Below are 20004 nucleotides of genomic sequence, written 5' to 3'. Positions count from 1 at the left end.
GTACTGATGTTAATGGCAATTGTGTGTGTGTGTGTGTGTGCATGCACTAGAGTGAGTGCACACCTTTGTGTGAGAGTGTGCACCGCCGTGATAATCACACACTGCTGGCTGAATGGGAGGTGAAGGTTACTGAGGGTCTTTCCCATAGAAGCGTGCAAGTGTGTGTGTGTGTGTGTGTGTGTTTCCGACTCAAGAGAGTCAAGCGAGGCTCCAAAGCCCTCCGCCTCATTTATCAATCAATATTGTTTGTTTACAGCGAGCAGGCGCTTTGGAGCACCAGCATGAAAGCATGGCGTCATCAAACTTGTCCGCAGCTATGTCCGACGAACAAATGAAGAAAAAGGCCATTTGTTTCGAGATTTGGTGTCGTCTGCCCGTCCTGTGCACGTGGTTGAAATTGTTCAAGGGGTGCTGAAGATTGTTCCAATAAGCCTTCAATGGCTGCTTCAAACCAAAATGGCGGCCAATGGGGAAGCATCTCGCAAGGGGACGGGTGCATGCTGAAGATTACTCGGGCCTTCCGTGCGTGTGTGCGTGAGCCTGTGGTGCGAAGCCGGCTGTCTCCTCTCACATTAGCCTTTACATTAAAGGCAGTCAGGTGGAAAATGAGTGCGGACCTGAGCCACCCCGTCCACCCACCTGGCCCACAGCCAGGGGATGAGGAGGGGCTTTAAGAGGATGAAGCGTGGATGGGGGGGGGAAGAAAGTGCATTGACTTTTTTTTTTTTTTCAGTATGTCTATCCTTGCAGATAAAAAATGGTCAATACGTCTTTTGCATGAGGTGGACGGTCACCTTTCAAATACCCGTGACGGAATTAAAATGGGATATTAATAATTAAAATCCTATTAGAGTAAATTTTTCATGAACGGGAATTAAAATGCTCTTCCTCATGAAAAACTAAAATCTTAAATTGCATGTTGGCCAGGGGTGTGTGTGTATGCACACTGATGCCAAATTGTCTTTGTTGTTGGGTTAGCAAAATGTGAATTCCGGTTGTTTTTTTCCCCCCAAAGGTATTTCTCTGAATGGACCTTGAAGATACAGTTGAGCATTTTACGATTGGTTGACTGAAGATAAAATTGTCTATGGTGGACGTTATGAATGTTTAGGAAAAAAAAAAAAACATTTTTATAGGTCTTAGATATTTGTTATAATTTTAAGAGTCTTCAATTAATAAATTGTTCTGGTTTAAAAAAAAATTGCATATTTGGTTCATAAATCTGTATTATGTTAGATTGGAAGAGCAAAAGTTTTTGTTTTAAATATGTTTAAGTATTTCATATTTTAAAAAACTGACGAGACACAAAATCATCTCTGATGTTTACAAAAACACACTTTGATGATATTTTAGAGCGCAACACATTCAGTTCAGTTTTGTCGTCGCTGTTATCATTGAGGTTTTCAATCTATCATTGATGTCTTTAAAAAAAAAAAAGCTTCAAGTTGTAAGAGAGCATTTTTTATTATCGGTGCTATTTACACAAATAGTACAAGCCTTCAATCATGCACACGCACATGAGGTGGGCATTCCGTCGTTGGACGAGAAAGTTCCAAAAATGCCCAATTAAGCACTGAAAGTGGAGCTTTCATCCAATCTACCTGCAGCACGTCAAAAAGTTTGACTTGAAACTTTTGCTTACCTCAACCATGCAGTGTTGCATTATTGCAGAAAGTCCAACTCTGGTGCATTCAAGTGCACGCGCCCTCCGTGTTTTTCTTCATCATTTGCACATGCCTGCTCTTTTTTCTTCTTCTTCTGGGTTTTAGTGGGTGGCAAACAACATCTGGTGAATTAGTGCCATCTTCTGAAATGGAATGTAAATAGAATGCGACGTGGTTGACTAGACAGCGGTGGGTGGACGAGTGGCCATTGACGGACTGGGAGGTTCGTGTGCACTTTGACCCGGTTAGTGACCCTGACAGATTCAAATCCACTTCCGGCAGTGCTTAATCCGACATTCTGAGAACTTTCTCGTCGTTCGTCAGCAAAATGAGCGTCCGCCAGTTATGAACAAATGATTGATGGGTACCCAGGCCACTGACGAATCAGAAACTAGAAAACAAATTGTAAATTGCCCACCTCTGGCCAACACACACACATCCGTCCACTCATGACGTTTACAACCAAGTATTTTGGAGTCCAACATAAAAAAAACAAAAAACAATGCTTTCTTTCTGGAAATGATGTCATAGTAATACCGGACACTAGGTGGCGCTTTAGGCCCGGTGGCGGCAGAGGTGGGTTTTTTTTTGGGACGGGTGAGGAGGTAGGGGAGGGGGTGCTGTGGGGGTGCTGCCCGCCACAGATGTTGCGTGGCCCCTCTTTTGTTTGCTCCCTTTAAGAGGCAGGAGACCTCAGCTGTTGAAGGAGATTCTCTATTATGGCTTCAGTGTGCTTTTGAAAATCATTTCCATTAAAACATGTCTTGTGAAAAAGGGAGCACGACAAAGGGAAGGTCGGCCGGAGGCGCGCGCGCGGACACAACAATCAACGCCGCCTGTGTGTGAGTGTGTGTGTGTGTGTGTGTGTGGGAAGAAAGGTGCAGACGCCCTTGTTTTAACATATGATCATCATGTTGTGGATGGAGTGGCACCAAAGTAGAAAGGGGGCGCGGGGGGTAGGCAGCCTTTTCATTCAAATTATCGGCCGCACTCATTTGTTCCATCTCAATGTCAGGCGGGCGGCCGTTCCCCGCATTGGTCGGAAAATTCTCATTTCAAATTGCTGACTTAAAAGTGACGCGGATTGGGTGAACATAGCAAATCCAAAGGCCGTTTTTTTTTTGACCCAGCACGTTGTCAAGGTCAAGTTTTTGATCCAGCAAAAATGACCCACACTGATGAGTTAAAGCTAGCAAGAAATGGGCTACCAGGTTATTATTGTAGCTTTTGATTTGAAAACAACTAATTTTATTAGCAACATTTTCTAAGAAAAGAAGCAACTGTATACTGTATATGCTGCATCCATACATACGCAGGGGGCGGGGTATCCGCATTCACCACAATATCAACCCTGAGCCGGCCGGGTGGTGTCCAGTATTTTCCCGAGAATGTTACACTCAATTTACTTCCATTTCAGTATGCAAAAAAATAGCAACCTGCTCAAATCCAAACGCATTTTCCGGCTCAAAATAACGTTCGGTTGGTTGGTTGGTTGGTTGGTTCCAGGGAGTCATCGCACTTGTGGTGCATAACCCAAATCAAATCCTCCATAAATCCCTTTTTTAATGCAAATGATGGAAGATGAGTTTTGGGATCCTAGTTTGTGGCATATTTACGGGTTCCAGCACAAGTGTCCAACCTAAGGTCTGGGGGCCAAGTCTGGACTGCTACATCATTTTTCCGTGGCCCTCCAAAGCAAATAAAGTGCGTTTACTTCACATTTGCTGCAAAAGAGATTTGGTCTTGTTCATTTTGGCTGATAATTGGTCTCCAAGAAGTATCAATGACTTGCAGCGCTTTCGCTATTTGGGGCTCTGTTTGTGTTTGTCAGAAATAGCAGTGATCACCTGTAACGATGTTTGTGTGCCGTGAGATTGCTCTGATCTAAAATACATGCCTACCAGGTACGGATGACAGGAAGGGGATAGGGTTGAAGTCGACTTGCCCTCGACGTGTGCGGCCGCTGCGGCTACGAGGACTCCGGGCGAATACAAGCGGGCGGCTCCAACTTAGCGGCGACGCGGCTACAAAAGGTGACGGCTCGCTTTCAAACGCAAGAAACCAACTTGACGTAAAGAAAAAGTTCCTTTGGCGTTGTTGTGTCGACTGCGTTGTTTTTGTGGCAGCATGTGTGCAGGACGGACTCAATCAAAGTCTTTATTGTAAATAATTCAAGTCCAGTATTCCAAGAAAGCTCGCCACGACTCGTCTCTACACTTCTAAGCGAGAGTCCAGCGGTGGGCGAAAAGCCGTCCGTTAGCGGCAAACGGTCTCTGGCGGCTGGCTTCACCAGGCCGCAGCCTCGCCCATCTCGGGGCCTTGGTGGGACATGGGGGCGCTGTAGCTGGAGTTACTGGCCAGGGAGAAAGGAGGACTGGGCCCGCCCCCGTAGGCCTCCCCCGGCCCGGGCTGCAGGGAGCCCGGCTCGGGACTGGGCGTCTCGGCGTGCGAGATCATGTCCGTGAACCTTTGGTCGTCCGAGGGGAGGTGGCCCGAGCCCTCCATGGCCCCGGGCCCCGAGCCCAGGATGTAGGGGGACTCGGCGGGGGACTGGGCTTGCGAGGACGGGGGGCCGTGCGGGAAGAAGTCGTAGTTAGTTGCTGGTCCGTAGTAGTCCCCTTGGTACTCTAGGGGAGAAGAAAACACGCGTTAGCAACGACCTCAAAAACATCGACAAGGATGTTTTCATCCGTGACGTTATTATGACGTAAGTATGCTGTCATAGATGTGCTCAATGACATCAAAGACACACTCAATGACATTGCTGCCAAGGCCGTCCATGATTCTGATATCAAAGACTAGAAGTTGTCTGTAAATAATATTGCTGTCAGCATCATTAGCATTGTTGACGAAGACGTGGTCGCTCACATGTCGTCAATGACGTTTTGGAAACTGTGGACTAGTCGCCATTGTTGTCCAAGATGTCGTCTTATGTTTCTTTGCCCGCTGTCTAGTCATCCACATCCCATCCATCTGTCCATTCGTCCTTCATCATCATAGCACTGATGGTCTATTCTCATCCATCCGCTAACTAGCCGCCATCCCTCCATCTGTCCGTTTCCCTCTGACGTCAACACTTGACACCAAATATTCAAAACGTCTCAGCATGGACAGAGAAGTATTCTTTTAAATCACACCCAAAGCCACCACACACACACACACACACAGACACACACACACGCGCGTGCAGCCTCAGGCTCGACTTGGACTGAACTCTTTTTTTCTTTCTTAATTTTCACACTGCAACAGTTGATTGAAAAGGTGTTTGAATGGAAATAATGTACCCCTGAGTCTGTTGCTTGGAGCGACCTTGGGAACAGGCAACAGGCTTGTGTTGCAGGCACTGTGCAAAGGGGACTGCGCACACACACACAAACACACACACACACACACACACACACACACACACACACACACACACACACACACGTATAAAGCCGGTCTAAGCGGCACCACAAAGGGGCCTGAAAAGCGGCGGGTGAAGAAAGCGAGGGAGCCAAAAGCGGGAGACCAAGGTTTTGTCCTCACTACACGCATGCGGACTCATTGAAGACTTGAAATCGGCTTCGGTGTTTACAAAAACGCCTACGTTAGGTTCATTGAGGGCTAAAATCTGTCTTTGATGTTTACACACATTGTTTTTGTTGTTTACAGATACGGACGGGGACATGAGGGTCGCTCCGATGCAATTGTCTTCTATTGACAAAAAAATGTGATGTGTAACGAAAAGTACGGTAAATTCATCAAAGAGTGTCTCATCTTTGATGTTAGCATAAAGTGGTACGCTAAGCCATCCGTGGTTCCTGCCCTGGGCCCAGACTGGAAACGCTCGCCTCCCGCCATTCGCTACAAGAATAGCGTCGCCAAATCCAAGCGAGCGAGCGGCGTCCAAAGCAGTTTCCGGCGGATTTGTTTACAAAGAGACTGATTGGAATAAACGGGTTCATCCTCTCAGCCGGGACAGGTGACAGCGACAAAGAGCTAAAGAGGTTTTTCGGGTGACGACGGAGGTAGCGCCTGCGACTCGGCAGCCACGTTTTGTTTTGTTTTTGCTTTTGGAAAGGAAGCGCCACTGACCCCCATAGTAGCCGTAGGCAGCGGGTCCCAAGATGTCCGGGTCCTCCAGCCGCCCCCCCAGGGTCCTCATTCTCCTCGGGCCCCGGAAGAAGGCGTGTCTGCGAGCCCCCAAAGCGCTCAGCTGCTTCATCCGTCGTTCCTTGGATCTTCGGTTCTGGAACCAGACCTGCCCAAAAAAATTCACACGTTCTTTAATGATTGCACCATCTTTGATTCGGATCAAAATGATTCTATTTATTTACCTAATATGCTAAAACCTTTTGCTAACTTTAACGCAGGAGAGGATCATTTCTACTTCCGCGGCGATCTCTTCAGCCTGAATAGGCAAAATCGCCTTTGATATTTCCCAAAGCACCTCTAAATTATTTTGGATGTTTCCGAAACGATGTCAAAAACACGCACATTTGCATCGTAGTCAACGCTAAATTGTCTTTGATGTTTACTAAATTGTGTTGGAACCCATTTATATATTACCCCGTAAAAAAAAAAAAAAAATCACCTTTTAAAAAAAGATGAATGCATTTGCATGATTTCCAAAAATTTGCAAACAGTGTCTTGTTTTGGCCAGTGATGCAGAATCAAGCATTTGCACAGCAGCCAGCCAGTGCCGCTGTCATGCATGTTAACAAAACGCACAAACACACACACATGCAAAGGGCTGCACACCGAGGCAACACCTGCTTATTGAGAACAATCGGCGACGTGTTGGGTACATTTTTATGGAAATGCTCTCGCTCCCCTCGAGAGAGATCACACACACACACACACACACACACACACACACACACACACACACACACACACACACACACACACACACACACACTGGGGGAGCGTTGCTATTTAACACAAGCAGCGAGGCCCAAACGCAGCCTCCATTTTGGCTCGGTTCACCCCACACATGCACACAACACACACACACACACACACACACACACACACACACACAGGAGGACCATGGCGTGAACACACTGATGGATGCAAGCACGGATGGATGGAGATGCACACGCACAAGATGTGTGTGTATGCTCCACAGAGGTGGGAAAAAATGGAGGGTGGTGGGGGGGGGGCATATGTAAATCTGTGAAATCAGCGATAATCACAGCCAGCGCACAAAAAGCCACATCACACTTGGCAGAGATGGCGCTAATCATCCTGACATTGTGCATGCGCGTGTGTGAGTGTGTGTGTGTGGAAATACGCACGCACGCAGGCAGGCAGGGACGCAGGAGGGGTTCCCGCATGCGTGCGGTGGCCCCTCAGCTAAAACAAGACCACCACCTATGACTAATTTCACGGCTGTGTGACTGAAACAAACACATTAAAAAAAAACACACACACACGCACGCGCAGGCACGTTGTGTTGTGATTGTGTGTTTTTGTCTCGCTGGTGCGTCGATGTTAATTGGGAAAAGGAAATGGAATGCCTGCAGACATGGAGATGGCGGAAAGATGGAACAATGCAATGTGTTTTTGCAAAGGTCACAAAGGAGTTTTCATCAAAAGAACACGACGAAACATTCGCTCGCAAATGGCTTCTTTTTTTTTTTTTTTCAGCACAAGTATTGGGACGCCGCAGCTGATGATGTCATTTAGTAGCAACGTCATTTAGTAGCAACTGCTTTAAATTAAAAAAAAAAAAAAATCTCATTGTGTTTTTAATGATTTCATTTAACGACACAATTAATTCAAAGAGCCTGTAAGGACATTTTGTTAAACTCATTCCAAATCAATTATTAATTAGAAGCCGTTTTTCTGCACCAAAAGTGACACTTTTCACTTTGAAAACTCGTGAGAGCACCATTTCTCTCCATTTAATTTAAAACAAGACAATACTTTTGTTTTTTTATTTGATGTGTACACCAGGTGGCGCTACTTTTTCCTGTCCAAAGCACGAATCAAAATTCCTTTGCGAGGTATATATATATAATTTGGGCGATTTTCAAACCTTTCTATTTCAATATTTTTAAACTTGGGAGAACATGATTTGTTTCTATTCTATTCAAAGCACGAGGCAGAATTGTCGCATTTACCGCCATTTTCTAAAAGGTGTGTTATGTTAAAAAAAAAAAAAACTGCATGTGAATAACAACTTCAGCTAGAAACATAATAATAAATATTAGCCCATTATTATTCGTAACACAACCCGACAGCGACCATTAAAAAAAAAAAAAAAACCTGCCACCGCTCGTCTTACCTGTATGACGCGCATGTTGAGACCGGTCTCCTGCGCCAGCTGCTCCCGGATGTGTCGCGTGGGCTTGGGCGTGGCCACGAAGGCGGCCTTGAGGGTCTCCAGCTGCTTGGCCTTGATGGTGGTGCGCGGGCCCCGCCGCTTGGCACCCGAGTTCTGCTCCTCGTTCTCGATATTATTGGTCTCCTTGTCCGACGACGTGCAGTTGTCCGCCTCCTTCAGCTCGTCTTGCAGCAAGGCGCCGTCCTGCACGTCCGGTGACAGGCTCCGGTCCGTGCACGACGACACTGCGACGACGGAGATGCGGCTTTTAATCAAAGTCGCTGACAAAAAGAAGAATCTTCATTTTCTATTGGAGTGATAATTATCTCAATAATAGCAAGCGAATGTGGATCTATTTTATGTCATCATAAATAAATGTAATCATTTTCTGTGCGTGCGCGCGCGTGTCGGGACGTCGGGGGCTCGGTTAATAACAATAGTTGGCGACGCGTAACGATCATAAAAATAGTCCTTAGAGATGGGGAAAAAAAGCGCAAAAATAAACATTTGTGTAATTTGTCAACGATAAATAAAGGTTCTACATTGCACCCAAATATAATTTTATTATTGTTTAGCTTGGCTTTTAGGAACGACGCGTAAGGGTGCGAGATCCGTATCGGCCCTAAATTGTATATCATTTTGAGAACATTCATTCGGAAAATAACACAATGACAATTTTGCATTGCATGCTAATATTGTATTTGATCAAATAATCATTCCGTAAAGTTCGGCCAAAGTGTTGATGAGGCTCACTTTCGTACCTGAGTTGAGGCTGACCTCCTTGATGGTGGCCGAGCTCAGGTAGTCGTCCTTGCACACAAACTTGTTCTCGTCGATGACGTAGAGCTCCTCGCCGGTGGACAGCTGCTTGTGGCACACCATGCAGGTGAAGCAGTTGAGGTGGAACACCTTGCTGCGCGCCTTGCGCACCAGGTCGCTGGGCGAGATGCCCTGCAGGCAGCCGGCGCACTTGGTACCGAACCGCCTGCGTGCGCGCATATGCACACACGGGGGAGGGGGAAGAAAAAAAAAAACATTTGCAAGAGGGTCAACACAAACCAGGATTTGTTTTAGTCTTTGTTTGCGTCGCCGTTTGTTTGTCAGTTAGCGGGATTATGCAAACGGCGCAAAAGCGCTCGCAGGTGAGCTTCGCGGGAGGCAGCAGGCGGAGGCCGAGCGAGAAAACGGCGCAATAGCGAGGCGGCTTCGGACATTTGCGCTTAACAATGCAATGGAAAATACTTTTTCATTTTTCAGGGAATGAACGAAACTGAAAGATTTTTTTTCTTCCATTTTGGGCTATTTGAACAGACGAAACGCAAATTAGACAAACAAATAAGAAAAATCATCCTTTTACGTTGTTATTTGAAATATGTTGTTCATGTACTTATCATTTAGCTCTGTGCATGCACGAGAAAATACTTCCAAATACCGGCAGGGAATATTGATAGAAACATATCAAAATTTCGAATCAGCCCAATAACGTTATTAAAACAACATCGTAGTATATACACCAATATAAAACATATACGTCATAAATAATAATAATAATATTACTTTTGGGAAAAATCCATCCTGGACCTGGTAATGAACCCACGCGAAACACATTAGTGGCAATCAGCACATTGTAGCCAAGGATATGAGACAGGATTAGGCAGAGTGGGATGTATTTTAGGCGTGGAAATCTTCTCTTAATCCATATAAGACGTGCGTAGGAGGACTTTCAAGACCCCCCCCCCCCCAAAGCCCTAAATTGTGATCACCTGGCAGCAAAAAAATAAATAAACAAAGAAGCTGTTTTGCAGCTGTTTCAGAGGCACCTGAAAGGAGGTGACATGCATGGGGAGGGTAACCCCCCCCATGGCCATCTATTGTTTTAAGACTAATGTGGGGGCCCTGGTATCAGTCCCCGCTCTCGCCTTTCTCATGCATGCCCGCCTGTGACTGCCCTGCGTGTCCACTCTGCACAACAATTGGACACATTAGCGTGATTAGTCGTGGCGGCCGCTAATGGGGCGCTCATTTGCATACGCGCAGGTACGCCGGGACGAGCCCCAACCAACCAAGCAAGCAACTCCTCACTCGCTCACTCAGTCACAATCATTGACGTTTTTGTTAGAGCATTCGCGGGAGGGTGCGATTCGCGAAGCTTCCCCAAAAAAAGAAGCTGCTTACTGGCTCATTTGAATAATTCAAAGCAGAATACACACGGCTGCACGAGAGTATTATTTTCAAAATAGAAAAAGTCATTATATGAATTAAAATATTCCATTTTGCTTTAATTAGGATTATGTTCGAAAGCTGCTTATATGAGCTTTTTTGGGGTGAACACGGCGAAGTGCACGTATAGGATTTTATTTTTAAATCTAATGAGCAAACGATTTGGCTTGATGATTATTTTATCAAATGGGTTTCGTGGCTTGTTTGACACGTGCATTTTAAAAATAGCAAAGCAATTACGTGAAATAAACAGACAGCTAACGAGTTTGCTGTATTTTTTATGAGCTTGTTTGTTAGCGCCAGAACACTCAGGGCTTAGTGCGTCTGTCTCAAATTGTAGATATAATAATCACGTGTCTTTCAAATCGTCAGACTGAATTCCTATTTCTTTTTTCTAGGCTGATTACGTTCTTTGTCACAGTAATGCAACGTCGCACAACACTACTGGGTATTTTTAATAGGAAAATAATAACGATTAAAATTCAAATGGTCAGCCAAAATATATTGGCTTGAATTATAGCAATTTTTAAAATGATCGTTATATTACCAATATTCAACTTTGATCGTTGGCTTTTTCTAATATTCTTTGACGACTTTGAATGACTAAAGCCAGAATACACATCTCTTTCTGCACGTGCATTTTTATCATTCGTTTTGAATTAAGCACAAAACAAATTTGCCGAACCACCAACACTTATTTTTACACAAATAACGCGCGTTTGTTTGTATTTGTACACTATGTAAATATTGACTATAAAGTCAACAGGGGGCCACTTATTTCTCCAAACAAGCAAAGTAGCAACAAATACGGCGCACAATATTAACAAAACTAATATGACGACCGGATGCTGCTGCTTTTTTTCCCTCTTTTTTTTTTTGTGGTTCCGTTTTTGTGATCCCTACCGGAAGAAGTCCACCTTGCAGTAGAGCTTTCCGTCCCGCGAGAAGCACTTGTCGGTCAGCTTGCAGTTGCACTCGCAGCACTGCACGCATTTGGCGTGCCAGGCCCGGTCCAGCACGTTGAGCAGGAACCGGTCCAGGATGGGCCGCTCACAGCCGGCACAGTGGACCATCATGTCTGCGGCCCGCGGCGCGCCTTGCACGGCGACCTCCCCCTTCCAAAGACTGGCTCGGCAGGCCTCTCCACACGGAACCACGTCTTGAGTCCTCCACCCCACCCACCGCCCTCGATGCCTTTCTCCTCTCGCGTGGGCTGCCAAAAAAAAAAAAGTCCTGGTACCGACTTGATTCTGGGTGCTATATCCACAATCCGAACTTGCTTGTTTGGTGTTCTGCCCGGATCAGGCGCGCGCACCTGACTTGTTCAAAATCACATCAAGAAGAATATCCTGCAAAAGTGCGCGTGCTCGTGGATTTTTCTTTGAAAAAAAAAATTATTTTTGGGGGGCCCCCCAGGTGGTGTTCCACGCGTATCCTGCGGGCTCCTCGCCACCTTCGCGTCCCTGCGGCCGCCTGTCACGCGCTGTGGACAAGCAAGGCACCCGTCGCCGCCGTGGCCGCCATCAGCCGTGCACCAACCATCCCCGCGAACGCACATTGGCTGACGCGCGCCTTAATTCCCTCGCAGGGAGAGCCAATCAGAGCGATGCTGCGGTTGTCATGGATACCGAGCTCACCGCTTCTCCAGTGGACCTGGATGTCAAGCTGGGCACAACCCAGCCAGGCCCAAAATTGCTATTGCGGCCTTTTCCGACCACTAAGCTCGTCTTTTTCCTTCGTTTATATGTCACTTTTACAGGAATGAATTTCTTGCTGTGAAGTTTCACAGTGGACAAGTGAAAAGCTGACACAATGTCGTGACTGATGGACAAATAAAAAGTGGACACAAATACAGTATCGTCCGGCACTCAATACAGTGGGTGACAATTTGTTATACACTGCCCCCCACTGGTCAGTCTTTGTAGGTACAGAAAGTAAACGGGATTATGTTTGGGACCACACTCGGTTGGTTAGTTTACTGTAATGCACTTTGTGGATGGAGTAACTTTATACTTCCATCCACTCCAAGTGTACAAAAATATATTTTTGAAGAAAATGGGACGACTGTAGTGATTGATGACGATTGTGCATGTGTGTCATCCACGTCCACAGCAAGCCTGCTAGGATTTGGAATGTCTGGCCCTGATGCACAACTTTGACATTATTGACACACGTGAGAGGTCTGAAAGTGAGGCCGAAGAAGTTTGCCAATTGCACTCGCACACATGCATGTGAATGTGAGAATGGGAGGGGGAGAGAGGGGGGGGTCTTTTCACATGCACAACGCTATTTACAGGAAAATGCCACGGATTAGTCAGCAGCTTCATCAATAAAAGGGGAGAGGCCGGCCGGCCGGCCGGGGGCCAGTTCGAGAGGCCAATCTCAATATTTACAAAGCGGAGGCTTTTTTTTTTTTTTGCAAGCTGCACCTGCATGCGTAAAGCTTTGGCTCACTTCCGCGACAGTCGAGACGTCAAAAAAAGTTTGGCGCCTCCTCCAATTTTTTTTTAACTTCAATTCCAATGTTGACATGTTGGAAGGAGCTTTCAGAGCACCCAGTCAAGAAAGTCGAACGTCGAAAAAAAATCAATACTGCAGTCAACTTAAATTACAATTGCACAAAAAACAACCACCAGATTTCATTTCTATCTTGCCATTGATCGTTTTCTTTTAGCAAAATCCTTGCCTAACATTTTTTTTTACTTCACCGCACATTTCTTTTCCACTCGTCCACCAGCCCAAAACAGAACGTTAGAAGACCGCGCAACTCAAATTGGCAGAACAGAATGTATACATATAAATATGAAATCGATGTTTTGTTTAGATTTGCTTTTGAGTTTCACATCAAAAAATGGAAAATGGATTGAGAAATGCATTCCACTCATTCACGGCGGTTCATTTTGACCTAAAAATTAAAAAAGTGAAACATATTACAACTTGTACTGTGAATAAATGATTGTACATTAGACATATAGCATATCTGGAGAAACTGCTCGTGAATGGCAAATGAAAATCTGCCGCCCAAGCTATCAACTGTCGTAGCTCCAAAAAATCATTTTTAAAAGGGAAAGCTTGTTGACATTTGGGTTGGAATGGCCGTTACCTGCAGCGCACAAAAGGAAACGACAAGACTTCAGAGGAGCCTGCGTCGCTCACGTTGGACCCTCCACGAGAATCACTTGAAGTCTTTGCCTTGGTCACAATTGTCCAACGTGAGTGAGGCCTTCAGAGGCCACTGAAATTTAGAAAGAAAAAAACAAAGCAGATCATGAAGAAGCTGGTTAGGTACATCAGGAGGAGAACCACAAAAAAAAAGTCCTAATTTTTTTTCAATAACTCCACAAGGTCAGAGCTCATTTCACTGAACAAAATGAAATTTTGTGAACAAGTCTCAAGAAACACGCCTGAAAAGACACAGGAAGTCAGCCATTTTGGTTTAAGGCCACCATTTTAGGTTCTTGAAAGCTTCTTGAAAGAGTAACTTGGACTGGAGACAAATCCCAAGCTTGTACGCAAACGGGATGAACAAAGCTTAACTGCAAGGTGTCGTTTGTTTGTCCCAGCTGACTGTCTTCCCTTTTTGCTTTGCCCAAATTTGCGGTGGCAACCATCGAGACGTGCACGAGCGGCGGCCGTGCACGCCGGCGACCACCTTCAGGGCACCTCTTTTGGCAGGGCCGCTCCCAAGGGAGAGGTTAGCGTGATGGATGTCTGATTGGTAGCCCTCCCCCGGGGCCTCCCTCGCCGTCACCTCTCCGCGCTCTGAATTAAAAGGCCGTTTGTCTCCTGCGAGTCCTCAGCTGTAGAGCGCCGGCCGGCAATTTCACAGCACTCAGAGAGGGAGCGGGAGAAGGGGGAGGAGGGGGGGGGGGGGAGGCCATTACACGGGAGCTTGTCAGGGGAGCCATCAGAACCCGGACACGCCTGAGGGACTCTCTCTTTGCCGCCTCCTCCTCTTCCTCCTCTCGCTCACCTCCATCCCCGCCGGAGGCGAGCGACCTCGGCGAAAAACACATAAATATTCAAGGCCCGCGCCGTGCGCTCGCTCTGATACAGCGAGCGGGCGGGCGGGCGGGCGAACGGCGCCACCTCGCTCTCTCGTTAACACCCAAATCAGGAGCGCGCGGAAAGCGGCGGGTCCGCCGTTAACGGCGGCGACGTTGCCTTTGCCGGCCTCGCAACTGCACGTGCGCATCGCTTGATTGGAACATTTGTCATGAGGGCGGCCGGGCCGGGCCGAGCCGAGCCGGGCCGGCGAGCTGCCTTTCACTCATTCATTGGAATAAGAATGTGCTGATTCGGCAAAGTTTGGCAGGTCTAACAAGATTTGTTTTGACTTTTAGCAAGGTGTGCGTGGGCGGGGGTTTCTTCACTCAATCAAATATCGGGGTGGCTGCAACCCTTTGACCCCCCCGAAAAAATCCGCCACTGCATTACATGTAAGTTGATGTGCAAGATGCTAAGATGTACTAAGATGACATTTTAAAAATTAATTTGACCTTGACAAGGAACAGAAAGAGGAGGAACTTTGTTTTTTCCAATTCAATTTTGCTGCTATTGTAGCTGTCTTTGCATATCGTTAGCATCGTAGCAATGTCAACAGAAAATACCAACGTGATTGGACCCATCCAGGTCACGCTAATCCCTAAAGGTTGAATTGAGGCAACCGGACTCTTGTTTGTTGAAAGAGCCGCAGATGGCCCCCCGGACCATCGTTTGGACACCCCAGGCTTTTGAGAAAAGTTCAGTGAGGTCTTGCTCGCAGTATAAAAACCCTTTTCGTTGCTGGTTTGAACTGCATAACTGGAGTAGGTGACAAATTAACTTTGTGCCCGGCATTTTTTTTTTTCTCCTTACTGATCTAATTTCATTTATTCCATTTTAGGAATAAATCCTGTAGGGAATAAAAAAACACAACGGGCATATGGACTTCTGATTTCTACGCACGTGTTCACTTGAGGCTGCCGTGTGAACAGCTAATTGGAGCTTTATTTAGCTGCCGGTGAACAAGATTCACAAGGATCTGCAGGTTTGATCCCCCCCCAGGAGTGAAGAAAAGCAAGCCCACCCACCTCACCTGCGACACACACACATCGTGTGACACACAGGTGCGCGTAGTCACTCTTGTGACTGAATGGCTCTCACGTGCAAGCTATAATGAGGACGCTCACCTTGCACTACGCGGGCCTTCTAATGAGGTAATGAAGGAGGAGCTACTTGGCCACCTTTGGCCTCACCTACTCTATTAATCAGAACGGGGTCACACGCCAGCCAGCCAGCCAGCCAGCCAGCCCGCCAGCCTCCCCCATCTGCCCGTGCTAATGGAGAACAGGCAGTGCTAAGAAGACAAAATGGAGCAGGTAGAAGATGGTGACAGCAGCAGGTATGATTTTTCCGTTTTCCCCAAAATTCATTTTACGAAAGGAAGTTAACCAGGCAAGAACAAAGTACGTTTTCAGTTGTGTGTGTCTTAAGTAAGTCAACCTGGCTTTGCCAATGAATCATTTGCCACTTCAATTTGGGAGCAAAAATCATTCCAAAGAAGGGTAAGGAAATTTCCCCAATTCCCCCAACAACATGTAAATATATTCCTGCAAGTCTGATGTTTAATACGGTATGGCAAAGCCTTTCGGCCATCTTGCGAGAGCTCATCGGGGTGCGGCAAAGGAGAGAAGGGAAAAAAATATTAATCTGAAGCGCGTATGTGTTGTCAGCGTCACGGCCACGGCGGCCACTTGAATTAGCAGCGGCGGATTATGGGCCGAGAGCCTCATTAATCTGGCCGACAAACACGGGCCGCTGAGGATATTTGCACCCCGAAATTGAAAAGATTAAGTCCGATTTGGCCGTGACTGGCAGGGCCCCGCGTGCACACCGCCGTTCAATATTCATGGACGGCCAAATGCGCGCAGGCAGGTGAGGTGACCAAGTGTTGTCTGCATCAACACACACACACACACACACACACAGCAGTGTGCAGAAGGTTTGGGACAACACTGCACAGCCATCTCCAGGCGTCATTCCACTACTTTTAGCAGTCTTTCTTTGTGACTCAAGTAGCCGCTCTTAAGTACAGAATGCAAGTACTTTTGCTTCCTCTGCTATTCATACAGCAGCAGCATTACCGGAATCGACAGAGCTGATTTCGCCGCCTCCAGCCTGGCCCGTGCAGGCGCTATCGCTAATGTTTCCCCTTCTGCAGGAGATCAATATGTTTGGAAGCAGACAAACAGCCAGGCAGCCCCCATCCAACACCCCCCCCCCTTCCACACACGCTTCCCCCAACGCCCCCCATCACAGCAGACCACCGCTGGAGGCCTTGACAGCCAGCACACAAGCAGCCAAGCAAACAAGCCACCATGCCTCTCCAGAGTCAACAGCGCACACTATCAAGTGCGCCATGTATCGCCATATGCGCCTTGGCGGCGGGGGGTTGCTATCATCGCACCATCGGCTCGGGAGTCCAATCGGGCCAGCGCGGGGAGGGCGCGACGAGAAAACGCAGCGGCACTCCAGGACGGCGTTTACGGCTGACATAAGCCTGGGTAAACAACCGTACACAGCGCAGACAGCGCAAACGCGCCCGAGCCAGACTAAACCAACAAGCGGGACCCCTGGGGGGGACCCTCACTCCCTTCCTCAATTCATCATCTATTCCGAACCTTATTTGAAGCTTTTTCATATTGAAAAGCTGGGAGGCCAGAAATAATGTTAGCTTTCCTCCTCGCGTTGTTCATTTTTAAAAATGTTTGTTTTGGGAAATAATATGAGATGAAAGCCATCTATAAACAGGGCTGGGGACAAACGAGAAAAAAACATTTGGATCATTTGTACAGGAATATTACATCGAGACCAGGTAAATAGCGTGGCACCGTCTAGTGGTTGGCGGTGGAATTACACCCAAAATAACCAGAAGGCGGGCCAAAATAGAGTTAGACTGTAAACCTGTGACGGAGCTGCGTCCCAAACTTCAAGATGTCAACAAAATACACACACGTGATGACATCAGGCCACGCAGGGGTGGCCCGACCAATCCGCCGCAGCGTCCCGAAAGGTCGTATGTAAACATCACAGCACATTAGCGCCCGCGCGGGCCATCAGCTGACCTGAAAGCTTCAATGAGGATAAATGAGAACGGGGGCGCTAACAATCGAGTGATCGAACGCCTGCTCCTCCCGCTCTCGGCGGAAAAAAAAAAACGCCTGGTGAGAGATGGTGCGTGTGTGTTGTGAAGCAGATGTGTGCAAAATGTGCTCACGGTGTGTGTGTGGACATTTCTGTGTGGCGGAGATAAGGGATCCCTATCAGCCGCATCGGGGAGGGGGCTTAAGATCCCGATGGGCGTGAGGAGAGAATGAGTTTTCCTCGCCACTCTGCATATTCCAGGATTACACCGCACCTTTCGATACGCTCCGGCTCAGCCGAGCCGCGCCTTCGGGCGACACGCGTGTAGATTATTGAAATACGCTGTCGCGAGGCGCCAAGGAACGAAAAGCCACACCGCCAGCGCGGCGAATGAAACACAGTGCGCTCGGATCAACCTGATAGGATTTCTTTGTTGGGAAAGAACGGCAATCTTTTTCACAAATTCAAGCGAAAACCAATGACACCATCAAACGTCTGAGAAAATCAAACGCGTTGAGGATGCTAGGTCAGAGAAGCTAACTGGCGCTAAAGTCACAATACAAATGGATGGGATTCTTTATTTATGTCAAGATTTATATTCCAAAAAGAAATATTGTTATTGATACAAATATTGAGTTCAAGACAGTTTGGACTTTTCTAACCAACTAACAAGCAATATGAAAATATTCCATATTGGAAGTGAAGTGGCCCAACCAACGGTCGGTGGGCTTTGGGCCCGCTTGGCCTGGTCCCCCCCGGTGCCCACCCTGTTGAGCGCGAGCAGCCTCTGGCTAATTACGTCCTTTTTCAAATGCAAAGCAGCGGCAGAAAGTGAGATGATTTCTGGGCCGGCGCTTTGGGGAAGAGGCGAGCGAGGGGAGCCTGAATGGAAGAAAGAGGTGACTTTCTTTGCGCGCTTGGCGGGGACCTTTGAAGTCGGCCACGGAGGGGGGGCCGGGATCTTGGATGTCTCCTCTACTCCCAGAGAAGATCGTGTTAACGAGATGGCCTCTAAAGACGAATTAAATGGTGGGAGAAAAGAAACACGATCGGGCCCGGCCCTACTTAGAGCCGCCCTCCTTTCAGCGCCGCCTGAATTCCTCAGCTCGGCTCTTTGGAGGGCCTGGAGTGTGGGGGTCCAAATGTGTGCGCCGAGGGGTCACCCGTCCTTTAGTCACACATCCCGGCGCCTGAATGGCGAGGTCGGGGACTTACACGGCGATGGCGGGTCAGAAGTGGCGAGGATTACACGTCCGTTCTAAGCCGCCCGCACGCCAGTGTTTTCATGTTGCTTGTTTGCCGGCCAAGAAAAGGAGGCGGCGGCGGCGGGAATTAGCCCAAAACCCGGGAGATGAATGGCCATCGCATTCGCACCTCTCGTTGGCTGTTTTTCAGGACGCGCAGCCCCCCTCGCCAAAAACACAGCTCTCATTTGTTGCGGCGTTGAAAGCGCGTTAGGGTCGCCTTTGTGCGCACAAAAGCCGCCTCCCCTCGTGGCTTTCACGCCCCTGCTGGAGCAACAAGGGGATTTACGTCGCCCCCTCGCCTTTGATTGGAGAGTTGTGCTTCTCTTTCTTGATTAATCAACTGAGTCCGGCCTGCACCTCCACGGTTCCTCCCCCAAAAGCGTAAGCGCCAGCTAACACCTTCAGGTTCTAGCTTGTGTGTTTCATATCGCAAACGCGCATCAACTAAAAAGCTCAGTCAAAATGTGGTTTGGCCCTTGAGAGCTACCGTACTTTTGGGCTCGTGTCGCTTGTTGTGTGTCGGCATACACGTGGCCAAAAGCGAGGAAAAGAACATCGCCGGCATGTCCAACGCTTTTTATGAAGCATCGAGCGAGATCAATTCAGCGCAAATACGCCAATGAATGAGCATGTGGAAATAGTTTTGCTATCAGCTTGGCGGCTTTTGATGGGTCCCATGTGGGGTTTTCATTGAGCGTTCTCCACTGACAAGTGCCTTTGGTTGAATGGGGGGGGGCGGACTAGTGATAAACTGGTTGATGGGGGTGCGCCAAGCGGCGCCGATAAATCAAGTTCCGGGGCTAATCTATTTAGCACGCTCGCGCTATTATCCCGTGGCAGAAACAGCTAATTAATGAAGTCATTCCACAATGAAGAGGTTTGGAACGAGCCCATTTAAGATGATTACGGCGAGGGGGACAACAAGCGGTCCCTTCCCAAAATGCAGAGCCCAAAACACGTCCAGACAAACACCATCAGTTGAGGGAACACGACGATACAACGTGTACAAAGGCAGATGCTAACGTTAGCCTAGCCCACTGCCATTTTCTTTCCTTGCCCAGACACGGTCGGGAACGGAATTGTTGTTCGGATTTCGAGCTCTTTGTTGCTCGGCTCTCGCTTTTTTCCCCAACTTGTTCCCCGACCAAGTCCCAGCGAGAATTATTGTCGCTCTTCCTTTGTCTCCTCCGTTGCACCGAGGCTGTCACAGTTTTCCGCTAAACGTTCTATTTGAAAAAGGAGCTCCCGCAAATCGAGGCGAAGCGAGCTGAGCCGGTTACTGCTGACATTCTGCTCCCATTTCTAAAAATAATGAATAAAAAAAAAAAAAAAATCCCAATTGGCAAAAAGTACTAAATGATGTGCGAGAGGCTACAAGCTAAAAAAAGAACAGCACGGCTCCTCTCAGCCACGAGGGATGAGGCGCTGGTGAAGA

At 47.7% G+C, this 20004-nt stretch overlaps 1 protein-coding gene across 6 annotated transcripts in view; it reads right to left on the bottom strand.

Moving 5' to 3' along the window:
• Nucleotides 1-2812: 2812 nt before the first annotated feature.
• Nucleotides 2813-20004, bottom strand: part of lhx5 (LIM homeobox 5) — a 32900-nt gene continuing 15708 nt past the window's right edge. For 4 of the 6 annotated variants that reach the window (XM_037265211.1, XM_037265212.1, XM_037265213.1 and 1 more), the window contains 6 exons: nt 13301-13432; nt 11101-11410; nt 8739-8962; nt 7939-8258; nt 5742-5907; nt 2813-4291 (listed from right to left, as the gene is read on the bottom strand). In XM_037265211.1, the coding sequence (XP_037121106.1) occupies nt 3951-4291; nt 5742-5907; nt 7939-8258; nt 8739-8962; nt 11101-11273 (1224 nt within the window). In that variant the 5' untranslated portion in view covers nt 11274-11410; nt 13301-13432 and the 3' untranslated portion in view covers nt 2813-3950. The other 2 variants (XM_037265214.1, XM_037265215.1) reach the window with 2 other exon arrangements.

The sequence above is a fragment of the Syngnathus acus genome, chromosome 12 (genome assembly GCF_901709675.1).
Source record: "Syngnathus acus chromosome 12, fSynAcu1.2, whole genome shotgun sequence".
Lineage (NCBI taxonomy): Eukaryota > Metazoa > Chordata > Actinopteri > Syngnathiformes > Syngnathidae > Syngnathus > Syngnathus acus.
This window is presented reverse-complemented; position numbering and strand designations above follow the sequence as displayed.